The sequence below is a fragment of the Squalius cephalus genome (genome assembly GCF_949319135.1).
Source record: "Squalius cephalus genome assembly, chromosome: 11".
Taxonomy (NCBI): domain Eukaryota; kingdom Metazoa; phylum Chordata; class Actinopteri; order Cypriniformes; family Leuciscidae; genus Squalius; species Squalius cephalus.
The window spans coordinates 18,484,757-18,498,899 of record NC_137132.1 but is presented as its reverse complement, the minus strand read 5'-3'; the positions used below and the strand labels follow the sequence as shown (position 1 = coordinate 18,498,899).

The 14,143-nt window shown below is 38.4% G+C and overlaps 1 protein-coding gene across 8 annotated transcripts in view; it reads right to left on the bottom strand.

Moving 5' to 3' along the window:
- Positions 1 to 14,143, bottom strand: part of bcas3 (BCAS3 microtubule associated cell migration factor) — a 222,242-nt gene that overhangs the window by 172,302 nt on the left and 35,797 nt on the right. For all 8 annotated transcript variants that reach the window (XM_079885981.1, XM_079885983.1, XM_079885984.1 and 5 more), the window contains exon 14: positions 2,890 to 3,023. In XM_079885981.1, the coding sequence (XP_079742107.1) occupies positions 2,890 to 3,023 (134 nt within the window). The remainder of the gene's footprint in view (positions 1 to 2,889; positions 3,024 to 14,143) is intronic.

The following is a 14,143-nucleotide window of genomic DNA, read 5'->3' as shown; positions in this document are numbered from 1 at the left end:
AAATCACTGCAGTTATTTCCCAAACTGATTTGTGCAATAACCCAATAGATCACAAAAGTAAATTAAACTTTTAAGCACCCAGATAGATTACCAAGGCTTGGCAGACGGTAATGATCAGATCATGTCCTTAGATGTCCGCTTAAACTATTCAACCTGAGTAGTGTTACATAAAATACAAAAAAAGGCATGTAGATTTGACCATCATCTATTGGTTTAAAATACTACCATACTAAAAGAATGATCCATATGTTTGATTGAGACCATTCATTGCCTTAATTTGACTAGTAAAAATAAATTAATTATAAATAGAATAACTATTAATAAGTAGAAAAATATTTAATAAATTAATAAATAAAAATACATAAGTAAAGTAAAGTAAAATAAAACATTTGGGGCATTATTTCAAATTGTATTACTTGAGGACAGATGTGCTGTCAGTTCTCCAAACAATAAAAAAATACAAAGGTTTCTGTTTCAAATAACACCATTAGTTGTTCTAGAGTTGTCATTTATAAAGCTGGGCTAAAATGGGCTATATTCAGCGCTGCCCAAGGTCTATTTCCAGGGATTTAAGAAAAAGTTGTGTAAAGTCACAAGCGCAACCATGTTGTCCCAGTGGGAATGTCCTCTTGTCCATGACCTTATAGCCTAAGATATCATAGGTGTTACAAGTCCCAAGCTTGACCCCAAGGTGTAAGAGTAAAAGCTCGGTCAGGAGCACAATCTAAGCTCTCACCAGCCGTCTGAGGTATTTTTAGCAACTTTTCTCTTTTTTCAGCCATGGTGATTGAAAACACATTGGCAACACTAATAGTTGCAGGTCTTCAGATTCCAGAGTGTTGAAAACTGAACGTGGGAGCCACAGGGGAGGAAGTTTTAGAATAAGCAAAGACTAACCGCTGAGAGCACAAATATTTCATGGGAATCCATGTAATTTTGCTTTGTACTGGAGGCAAATGTTCTCCAGGTACAAAAAAAGAAAAAGAAAAAAAAGAGTTCATATGGTGGGACTATGTTGATGGACAGTTATAACCACAAAAAAATAAATAAAGTCAAGAACTGACTAAACTTAAAATATATATATCAATTTTGAACAGTAACACAATTTCAAGATATAGTGACGCTCACCTTTTGCATCTATAACACAGTAGCGAGGGGTCATGTATCTCATAGTCAGGTTTAAGATCAAACAGATGGGTCATACACACTTTTAGTCGAACAGACACTGCCCTACACACTACAAAAGAGCCAGAAACAGCAGTGCTGGAGCTCAGTGGTACCAAGCCTTATGTCTCTTGACAGTATTTAGATAACACGCAAGGATTCACCAACGATGAAAAGCATGTTCAAATTGCACATTTCCAGAGCCATACAAACACAGGCAACCGTAAACAGTTGTGGGTGGCCCACAAAGACTTTAAATGATTATGCTAATGATTAAAAGAGTCCGGAAAGGCAATATTTCATCTCAATAACTCCCCCAAAAATAGCGTGAGCGTACATAGGCATGTGTGTGAAAGCAAGGGATGGGACGGGAAGCTTTGAAGTTTGACTTAATATCCTACACTGTCCATGTATTACTTGAACGCAAGACAGCTTCTTTTTTTGTTGTTGATATATATTCCATGTGGAGTATGAGTTTATGAGTTTAGACCAGTGGCATAGCCAGAATTTTATTTTTGAAGGGACCACAATATTATTTATATTTATATTTATATTTATATTTATATTTATATTTATATTTATATTTATATTTATATTTATTTATTTGAGATGCTCTGATACCACTTTTTCCAGATCATGTCCGATACCGACACATTTATTTTTAGTACGATACCTGTATTTTCATTGTATTTTTTATTTTTAAAAATTATTGGGCAGAGAAACCAAAGGAATATGAATAAAATGTGTTGGCTTCACAAATAGATATTTCCTTGCCTAAATATGCCTTTTAAAATGTATTGTAGGAGCTACTGTTACTTTCATTGTTCATATTATTGCTCTGCCATATTTTATCTTTAATTTAATAGCATAATGAATATTTAGAGCTGCTCCAGCAGGGTTCAACCTAACATTGAGGACAAAGACAGCAGTAGGTTTATTAGGCTGCTGTCACTTTAAGAGCTGCTCGTATCCAATATACTGTTTAAGTTCATGTAAGACATAACATACCATGTTTCACAAGTATACTTGCCTACATGGGCATTTTGACATAATTATGTGTGAATTTGTCTGTTAAAGCTCAAGAAAACATGAAAGAGAACTCGATTTAATAGGTTTTTCACACGCTGTCCAAGAGCCAGCTTTTCTGGGCAAACACTTCGGATGTTTCGGAAGTTCTCTCTTGCTCTCGCTTTACTGACGATTAACGTTTTTAAATATATACCTTGTTTTACTTTTTTTGCTATTGCCATACCCGACCGCACTACAAACATTCCAGCGATGGTGGTGGTGGCGCAATGGATAAGACACATGCCTTTGGTGTGAGAGACCCGGGTTCGAATCCACTGTGAGGCACCAATGTGTCCCTGAGCAAGACACTTAACCCCTAGTTGCTCCAGAGGCGTGCGACCTCTGACATATATAGCAATTGTAAGTCGCTTTGGATTAAGCGTCAGCTAAATGAATAAATGTAAATGTAAATGTAAATGTCTATGAAAAGGGATGAGCGCTTGACGAGCTTATGCGTGGGTCTGTGCCGCTGCGCACTTAATCCATTTTTGTTTTATTTTAGAAATCAGAAATCTGACATGTAAATGATTGGGCCTAGGCCCACCCAGACACCCTCATGTCTACGCTATTGGTTTTTACCATATGTATGTACTAAAGGACAGTGCTTGAAGTAAGGAAAAGCTTTTATGTAAATGGCACATACACATGTATTCTTACCTTAGCCTCAGTCTCTCCCCTGTGAAGAGTGTATAGATGATGAACTGCACTCTGGGAAGACGCCCATGGGTGAGTCAAGATTTGGAAAACATGGAAGTCATGGCCAAGGGTGTCTGTGGTCACCAATAACATACCTGTAGATCAGAAAAGAGCCATTTATTTTACCATATTGGACCTTCTAAGCACTATCAATCAAACACTACTTCCTACAGTTTTGGTGACACAGGAAGTGTTGAATTGAGGGCTGTCAATCTATTTTAAAAAAAGCTATGCAAATAATTAATCACACTGTGATAAAAATTTGCAGCAGCACGATGAAGGGCACATAATTGGCATAAATATATATAACGCTAGTAGCCACAGGAAGTGGGGATTTTGCATTACATTAGTTTGATTTTTTATTTTATTGCTTAATGCATTAATTTCTGCAGTTAATATGAACCGCTTAATGCAAGTAACAGCATTTTTTTCCACTTCCTGATTCTACACAATGATTTTCCCCACTTCCTATAGCTTATGTTATATGTTCATGCTAATTATGCACCCTTCGTTATATTGCTTTCTTCAGCCCCATGAAGCCAATTTTATTTATTTTTTCAGAAAAATTTAGTCAATTGTATTGGGGTATACCATTTTACTTTGAGGACAGGCAATGTGACCAAAATCAACTGTGGTCTAGCGATTAGTCTGTGTGCTCCAACAAACTATCAATTGAAAGTGCTAGGAAGGGCCATACATGTTGTGGTCCACTCTAAATATATATACATAATACTGTCAACACTTTACTTGCTACAATGCAAAAGTTCTGGGCTTAAACTGAGAAGAACAAAATGCAAAACAATGGCACCCAGATTGCCTATAAGTATTGAGCATTTCATGAGACACGTTTACATGGTTGTAAAAGGGCAGTCGAGTTCCACTGCAACTTGCGTTCTAGAATTAACTGCATGCCAAGATCTTCCCTCAGCTGTCAGGGCCAGAGTATGTGGATCTGTTTTAAACACAACCGCAGGAGAACCCAAGTGGAACCTCTGATGACAGGGCCTCTCATTTTCCCACTTTTATTTGAAGTAAGTGAAACTACAGAAATTATAAGCTCTTACTGTAAACAACACACTTACTAAACCACAGCACAAGAAAAACCCCGAAGCGAACCTTCATGGCAACGCAACCCCGCATACAGCTTATTCCTAAAAACAGTGTGACAGCTCTACAGGCTATTTTCCACACACATGAAAGTCTGGTCACTACCACTTTGGAAAGTTTCTCCAACACTACGATTAAGATGGATTTAGCCACTAGCTCTCGATCTCACTGCTGTAATTTAAGATGACAATAATTAGTGATTTTCCAATCCTGAATCTCTAATGCAGAGTTCACAGAGGGGTTTAATTTGTGGCGAGCATTTATTGGGTGGTCTGACAAATCTAAAAAGGAAGATATTGTTGGAAGATCAGACAAACTCTTACACACACGACAATGGAACGGCGGCAGTCCTAGATGAGCTCATCCGCCCTATTTCTGCCTATGTTATTTTCATTTTCACACTTCGGAGTAGCATCTGCTTTAGGTGTGGCTTTGCCATCTCATTGAGCGGTAATACAGGAAGTAAGGGGAATGGGCCGTGGCAGCGAAGGAAAGGGTCACGCTGAGATTGCGCCTACGAAAAAGAAAAACAGAGTCGGCCAGTGAATAAGACAGCGGTTAGCTATTTATGCTGTATCAGAAGACTAAACCAAGTTATGGCCCGGCCATAAACTAACCCACGCCCCAAATGAGGTGCCAAGCCACAAGAAGCATTTGCGTCAACTGGGAATACATGGAAAAGAGTGCCTTCTAATTATAGAGGCTACAAACGGAAGCGCAGAGTGATTAGGAGTTTAGGCGCTGCGGTATGTTTATCTGGGAGCTTCCTCTCCCTCACCCCGCCGCCCTGCCGCTCTCGCGCTCACCCTGGCTTTGACAGATGAGGCTTGGCCAGCTTGTTGGGACACAAGTTTGCTGATGGTACACTCTGCTCTCCAAAAGCCAGTGGAGAATGGAAACCAAGCGCTGGGGCTTTTGTGGCCTTGTCGAAATACAGGGCCTCGCAAAGAGGCGTCAGTTGGTTAGCCTGTGGGAAACTAAATTAAAAAGAGAGCTTCTCTGTGCTGGTAAGCTTCCATAAAATTTCAGGAACCTAAGATGTAAAGCAATTTTTGACACATACTATTTATAACGCCTCGTCCTCTAGGCAAAAAAAATATATATTTATGACTTTTAACTAGACACTGTGCGGGCAAACGTATTTATATTTCAAATATTTGAAGAACTAATGGGATAGTTTACCCAAAACTTAAAACTCTGTCATCATTTACTCACCCTCATGGCATTCCAAATTTGCATGAGCTTCTTTCTTTTGTGGAACACAAAAGAATATATTTTGAAGAACATTGGTCCCTATTGACTTTCAATGTATAAACAAAAAATAAATACAAGTGATGTTTTCAAATGTTCCACAAAAGAAAGTAATTTAGTTTAGGAATGACATGAGGGCAATTAAATGAAGACATTAAATGAAGATTTTTAGTTGAATTATCCCTTTAAATGCCCGTTGCAACCAGTTAATGTACATATACTGGATTCAGCTAGACTAAAAAATTAACGTGACATTTTAAAAAGAAAAATTCTTGCTTCAGGCGTTTTCACACCTGGCTCATTAAACCGTCACTGCTTTCTGGAACATAAACAGGTGCAGGAAATGCAACAGTAACCATTTAAGTTCCTGTTTAAGTAACACCCTAAAATCTAACTTTTAAAATGCATGTAAATGTATGAAGTTTTATTGAAAAGTTTGTCAATTTGGATTTCAAAACTTCAAAAGCAGTTCACTTCCACAAGTTAGGACGGATTGCATTCATATTAACTGCGAAACAAACCGCAGTTCATATGAAACATACCCCAGAACACCCTTATCAAGCAGATTTAGCAGTTTCACAAACACGCAATTCGACAAATCGAAATTTGAAACCAAAAGACCTTGAGTCTGCACCAAAAGCTGTAGTGGGTGACCATGGCTTCCTCTTTCATAGAGTTTTGTTGTTCTCCCCTTAACAAGTCTTTAAACAAAACATCTGCTGAACTTCCACACAGCGATGTTTTATTTCAAAAATGTCTGAGCCATTCTCCCCGACCTACTCCGATGATCTCAGCAGCCCGACAAGCAGAGGCCTCCAACTTGGCAAAGTCTGAGAACTGAAACAAAAGTATCCCTTTCAAATTAACAACACTCGCCTAAGACCTTTGAAAAAGAGGAAATCTCAAATTATAAACATGTGGATAAACCTTTAAAGGGCGGGCGCTGGGAATCGTTGTGCTCTAATACCGCAGACACGAACTTTACGCAAGAAAAAAAGAACAAATAAACACATCAATCATTGTGTTTTGTCCTTGTGGCCGCCCGCATTAGTTGTAAAAGCACAACCGTGCGTGCGTGTGTTTGTGGTCCTTTGTGAGTCCATTGGACGGCTTCCTCTTCTGTCATGCTGCACTTGTGGAGGTGTTTATGAAAGCTGTGGAACACACACACACACAGGGTTGCACATCTCACATCAAAGCTGCCCACTCAAGCCTGGAGCGAGCAACACTCACTTAGTCCAGAGGCCACCCTTACTCCAACCATCAGATAACAGTACGAAGAAGAGGAGGAGACCGGCATGGGTCAACATGCAGTCAATAACTTGTTAATCTTTTACAGACTAAGTGAGAACTTCTAAAAGCTGGGCTGTTTGATCCCAACCTGGAGGCGGCTTGTGTTTGTGTGTGTGTGGAGTCGAGGACGGGGTGGCAGATTGGGGCCTGGCGCGGTGACTGTGCAGTGTTTCGCGGTGAGCCGGGCAGATGTAATGCCGTCTCCAGTTTCCATTCCTCTGGGCAGCAGGGATGACTGCTGCGGATTCCAGAAGGGGCTTGTGAGCACGTCTCACAGGCTCGTGTGGCCAGGGATACTGTTTATCTAGGCACGTTGGTACCAAGGATATGCTTTTTAAACATGGTACACTGCTCCTGTGGGCATGCTGGCTGTAGAGGCACTCAACGCTCTTAGCTACGAAACCACATCCACAATTCAATTGAGGACTTTGAGGAAGAAAAGGGGAAAAACTTGGTGGGAGGAGGAAAAAGGTGCCCACGGTTCATTTGATGCACATTCGAGTGTAACGAAGGAGAATGTTTATGTATTTGCTTTACAGCCATACCACCTGTAAGCGCTTGAATATTAATAGATCATAAAGGCCTTTCTCAGCAGGAGGCAATCATTACTTAAATACAACACTTCAACGAAATTCTCCTTCTAGAGAATCAGTGTAACCAAGGTGACCACGAGGTCACATCCATTAAGGAAGGATGGAAGTGTAGGTTATCACTAGGCCCACACAGAATCTGCACACTTTTTACTCACATTTCCTGAGCTGATTCTGGGAAGAACTCTATTTAATAATGGGCATCAGACTTTTCTGGAATGAATGAGATATTACTTATTGCGATCAATTAAAGTGATATATATATACACATTTTATAAAAAAACAATTTTTTAATAACATTAGAAAATAATTCAATATTTAAAAACAGATGTGTACTGTCAAACATCAACATTTTTACAACACATGTAAGAGTAACGAAGATGATTTCCCTATGTGTTACCACTGAGGTCTGGAGAGAAAACAAAAATGTGTTACAGCTGTGGTAGAATTTTTTGAGATTAGAAGTTAAACCAGTCATATTAGCATTTTTACAATTTGCTGCAGGCCAAATTATAATTTTATGTACCACAGAAAAACTACTGTGTGAGGTATTTGGGGAGTGCTAATTGTGAACGCTGTCCTTTTATCTCTTAGTCTAGGTAACAATTCACTCTTCTAGGTTCTTCTTATGGATCTGTCTACGGCCACAAAATGCAGCTGATGCTTGACAGCAGTACAAATCTATTTTACGCTCAGTGGTAGAAAAGCACAGTCTCCTTGAAAAGCTTAGTCAGCCTAAAACAGGCCTTTTTTGTGATTTTTAAAAGCCCCAAATAAATGAGCTAAACCACAATCTCTAGATAAGAGTCTGACTGCAGAAAGGAGGAGTAGAGAGTAATCCTTTCTCAGGAAACAGACAGTCACTATAATCTCTTTCCATTTCAGTGCTCTCTTTTATTTTAAAGGGTTCTGTTAGCTAATTAATCCTCTGAAACATTTACCACAGCAAATACGATTCCACAATTCTTTATGCTGCGCTTCGATGTTAATGCCCTTAATTTGAGGGACAACCTTAAGATTTTCTTAGGACAATGGATCATTCATTGCAGCTGAGGTGTTTGGAAAACTAACGTCGGATGTTCCTTGGGAATCTGGAGGAACTTTTGGAGACTAAAGCCAACCGGCCAAACTAACTAATACAACTGCTAAAAAGCCTCTGAGCATAAAAGCATAAAGCTGTCAGCAAAAACGTGGTCTACACAGGCAATCATTCCTACAAAAACAAACTAGTAACTAGAGGTGAAGAAGAGAAGTAACTCTCCTCAGGTCAAGAGGAATGAAAGGGGGGAGATCAGGGAGGGTGTTTCCATTGAAGCCTTGAAACCAAAGTGCCTGACTAAGGTTTTACAACTACAAACTGAGGTGCAGACATCCCAAGACACCACTTTTACAACCTTTTGGAAACAGCATTAAAAACAGCCAAGAGACTGTTTTGACAAAGCTTTTTTGTTTGACAGTTGTTTGTTGCATACATTTGTTTGTTTTGTTTACAGGAAATTATACAGTCATTTTTATTAATGCAAGTATAAATCTTTTGGTTAACGTGCTGGTTCTCAAGGTCATCTTTGGTTCAGGAAATCAATTTTTAAAGGGGTCCTATTATGCCCTTTTACAAAGTCTTGATTTTGTTATTGGGGTGTACTAAACATGTTTTCATGCTTGATTGTTAAAAAAAAAAAACAGCGACAACACACTTCATCTTCTCTAGCGCAGCTCAACCAGGCCTCAACAACTATTTTGCGTATTCCGTGGGCGGGGATTATTTAAATGAGGAACATTATGACTTCATAAGATCCGGGAAAAGTGCATTGTAGTCCAAACGAGCCGTTCGTTGTAGTTCTTGAAAATTGGATTCTGTTAAATAAAATTTAAATGTAAAAAAAAAATCTCCCTTTGGAGTGGACTTTGAGCTTTGTAACCTTGCAGATCTTTTTTATGCTCAAACAGCAACATTACACAATAACTAAAGTTGAAAAAGTGAAAAAGCTTAATAGCACCTCTTTAAATAAAATAATCTTCTTAATTCTTCTGAAAGTATTAGAACATAGAGGAGTGGTCAGGGATTTTAACAGCTATTGTGCAGAATTCCTATCTATTTGGGGGAGGGGGGTTTGATGTATTTCAAAGATTAACAAAAAAAAAAAAGAACATTGAAAAAAAATCTATATGTGCATCATCAGATTTCATAATGCCATTATAAAATAGAGCTCATGCTCCAGGCAAATTCCACTAATGTCCTGCTCTTCGCTTGCAATGTGCATTAAAGGCGACGTCTCAGCCTGGGCCCTTAATCCCTGCTGACTGTCCCACTGTGCTCAGGCACGGTGCAAAATGGAAGGTGATACACGGTCACAGCCCCATTAAATAAAACACGCACACACACAGATTCATGTGTGAATTTACCAAATGATAGTTTCTAAAGCCAACAAACAAGCTTTTTCAATGAAGCAGAGGAGTTCAGATTCATCCTTAATTGCTACCTCTGTGTGGAGATATGGCTTATTACAAACTGAAGGAAAAACACAGAACTCCTTTGGATGGCACTGACTTTGACAAATGAAGAGCCTTGCAAAGTTCTCCAAGCCATCCAAGCATGTTTTACCTGAAAGGTACAGCGGGGACCAAAAATCTGAAAAAAAGTATGTTCCCTCTCTAAAAATGTTTGTTGTTATATTATATTATAAGCATAACAATTCGAGTGATAACTACAGCTTAAAAATTAATAAAATGTTATAACTTTGGCATAAATGACAGCAACAATAAAGCTGGTACACACAAGAAAAAATTTCAAAATAAGAGAAGCAAGAACATATTTTACATCTTATACATGTTCAGTGTCACAAATTTCCTCATTTGATGTAATAGTGCAGGATCCAATTTTTCAAAAAGTAGAACTTTGGTCATTTATCAAACTAGGCCTTTCTTTACATTTTCTTTTCAAAACAACATGAACTCCAGCTGGGTGTTTGTGAGTGACTCATGGGAGTGGGTGCTAGAAAGGCCACATCCGCAACAGACAAACAGGCTCTTCAGATCACCCTTTCCCTTTAAGAGCCCGCAAGCAAACACTTGCCAGAATGAACTGGGCTAAACTAAGCTGCCTCGCAAGAGCAGATTCCTTGATGCTTATCAGTTCCGTGATTGAGTGGAATTACAGTGAGTCTCATGAGCCGTGAGACCTGTCCACCCTCGCACTGCACGCGACCGTGCCCTTACACCAATCGCTTACTCTTTTAATCGATAAGACCAGTTTAGCGTCATTTAAACTGTAGAAATATCCTTTAAGGGACCAGGAGAGGACAAGGAGCGAAAAACAGATACTTTGGCTAAAGTGAGTCCTGTGCACCGCTGTTCGGAGCAGCATCCTTTAATTATGCGCCTATGAATAGAAGCTCCAACACCACAGAACAAGCGCCAGCTACCCAACTGGCCACCATTTTCTACCCTCGCCCTTTTGTTTTGCGTCCAACACACACTGTTGAGTTGGATTTCTTACATAAGTTCTTTTGATTTTTTTTTTTTTTTTTTGGTGGAGATTTGCACGTTCCAGTCAATGTCAAGAAACCACATTGTTTCTTTTCAAGTCGGCCTTTTCCCTCTCTGAAATCAAAACCGTCCGGATGGAGCTGCGGTCAGCCCTGAGGCCAGAGTGACACTTTCCAGTGGCTTTAGCATAGTTAATTTTGGACAAGTCAGGCTAAGCGGACGAGGCTAAACTTCTCACTTTAAAATCAAGCCGCCGTTCACGTTCCTTCACAGTGCTGAGAGGGGATTTCTTGCAAATCTCAAAGAGCTGTTTTTGATCATATGTTAATGATGTCAGGAACGTAAATTACAGCATGGATATGAACACCGGTCTCGGGGAATGCTCAGCCTGACCTTATTAGTCAGCATATCTGGAGACTCTTTTCTGTATCAAAGACGACAGGGATTTCTTCCAGCCTTCCTGGTGCCAAACAATTTCATAACTCAAAACAATTATTATAGCCCCTTCGATTTATGCCCGAGCAAATGAGGTGATAACAGACACATCCCATTATTTCTGAATAAAGCTGACAGGTGAAGGTTTAACTGTTTGAAGTTTACAGCGCCCCGCTGTTATCTAAAACAAGTCGCCCCAGAGCACTCTCCACATGAGGGCAGAGGACGCCTGACAAAGGGCCATGCTGGGGGCTTAGCACTCGAGGGAACGGGGCTTGGGCCTCCCTGGCCTGGAACAATCTTCAGAGAAAGAGTAACAAAAAAACATTACACCAACCATTCATATAAGATAGAGCAAACTAAAACTCATGAACAGTGATTCTCAAAGAAAGGTCAGGACTTGTGTATAAGTATTTTTCAGTTAGGCTGGTTAGATTTGTACTTGCCTCTTCAATAATTTCACTAACCCAATTAAATCTATACAACCGTTCAAAATATTGGGGTCTGTAAGATTTTATTTTGAAAGATATTAATACTTTTAATCAACAAGGATGCATTAAATTGACATTTATAATGTTATCAGTTGCAAAAAGATTAAATTTGAAATAAATGCTGTTCTTTTTCTTTACAATGTTTCTTTTTTTAACATTGTTAATAATAAGAAATGTTTCTTGAGCAGCAAATCAGCATATTAGAATGATTTCTGAAGAATCATGTGAAGACTGGAGTAATGATGCTGAAAATTCCGCTTTGCCATCACAGGAATAAATTATAATCTAAAATTTTGGCATTGGTGATCATGACACTTTTTCAAAAACATTTTATATAACTATAACATTTTTTTGTGAAGGAAAGAAATATATTTTCTTTAAAAAAATATATAATAATTAAATACAATGTAACTTTATGAAAGCTGTAAATTCACACACGTTTGCTGGAAAATTTGACTCGTATAATATGTCTCTCACACTTGCTTTTACACCGTCCTTATTAAGCACATAATTCACATCATTCTCTACTGACTCTCTGAAGCATTTCAGATCAATATGACGGTTATGTGGTCAAATTTGTTTTTACGGAGACCTTCAATTCTTTGATGATCTAAGAAAAACACACATTTGCACTAATATTTGTAGAAGTAATGTCCCTGAGCGGGCCTTGATTGTTGACTGTATGTTTGCTTTGCTCTGCGATCTATAGCACTTTTCTCTAACTGACTCACAAAGATAAAAGGACTTCTGGGCTGTGAGTCCCAGTGCAGTTGTGGTGGTGGGACACTGACTTCACCTACACCTTCTGCTCAACACATGCTGATGGGGAAAAGGTGGCTGACTAATCTGAGGTCTAAAGGTTAACCAATAGCGCCACCTAGAGACCATCATGTTATGTCCAAAGCCAGGTTAGTACAATCTAACTAGAACGGTCTAATCAATGTATTTTCTTCCCTCATCTTAAATGAGAACAAAAGCAAATGCAGAATGCAACAGTTCTATAATGCTGAAAAAAACAAGAACATTGGGTTTCCAAACCGAGAATAAAGAATTGAGATATATGATACATTAACGCAAAAAACTACAATTACTAAAAGCAAACAAAGCCCATTGTTTTACACAAAGAAAAAAAAAATATATTGCTCAGAACTTACTCTTTAAAAGATACATTTTTCTCACTTAAATTTCATGCAAGTACACTCCTGAGTGTTATTTTTTTATAAAAAATAAATAAATAATTGGGCCAAGTCAAAAATGTCAAAATATTTAGTGGTCTAAAATCACAAATCACAGGTCAGGAAATTAGTAAGAATTGCACAAATAATGTAGATAAAGTAACTGCGCTGAATAGCCTTCCCCTTTGTTTTCTTTAAATGTTTAAGCCGTGTGGGTAAACTTGCAGACAGCTTTTTACAGGAAGAAGAGTTGGTGTTGTTCCACTCAGCATTGATGGCTTCGAACAGCTCATGAGTAGTTGAAAAATGTCTCCCAGTTAGTTTGATTTTAATGTGATTAAACATTAAGTAAATATTCACTATAGGGCTCAAATCTGGACTATGACCCCGCCAAAACATGAGCCTAATGGACTTGCTCTCAAGCCACTTCTTGGTTGTCTTTGCCAGACAGGAGCATTGCCTTGTTGAAAAATAACATCTGATCATTCCTCTTTAGAAACAAGCCATATTCTCCTGTACTCCAAAGCATTAAATGACTTTTCTCTGTGAAGTAGCTCACCAATACCAGCAGCTGAAAAGGCTCCCCACACAATGACAGCTCTTTCTCCATGCTTCACTGTGGTAAAGATGCATGTATTATTATATTTCTCAGCAGATTTCCGAAGACACCACTCTGGAGCATCACCATGCAACTCGTGTTTCATTGTGGTTCATCACTCCACACACAACTTCCCATATTCTGCCAAAAACTTAATTCTGTCTTTTATGTTTTTCTGAGACAACAATGGCTTTTTAAGTTGTGCATTTGCATACATTTCCTGACCAATAATTTGTGGTTAAGACAATTAAAAGCTTAGTGTTTAGCCATTTTGGGCTTGGCCCAATTTAATTAAATTTTTTATTTTATTTTTGCCCAGGTGTGTACTGAATGAAAAAAAAAAAAAAAGTTTCCCCAAAAATAAAAATAAAAATGATTTGAAACAAAAGAGAGGGAAAATAACAGTACAGCGCTATAATTATAATAATACATATATAAAATAACAATACATTTTAATTAAAATGTAGAACAAAGTGAATGTCAACACTGTTTTATAATTTATTTTCTTAATTAATGAATCAATCATAAATTAATAAGTTATATTTATTTGCTCTAAACTTCTTTATAAGATCACAGCTCCCAAACTCAATCACGGCTCACATGCCCGAGTTTTGTGGCATGGTTTGGCATCAGTTCAATATTGTGCGGTTGAGGCAGAACATCCATCAGGAATGTTTTGATCTACTAAGATATGCAACATTTCCTTATAATCTTTCAGTAATACGATGCACAAAACATCTGAACCCAGAGGTGTACACTTATGTACACAATGACTCATCCACAATGGAG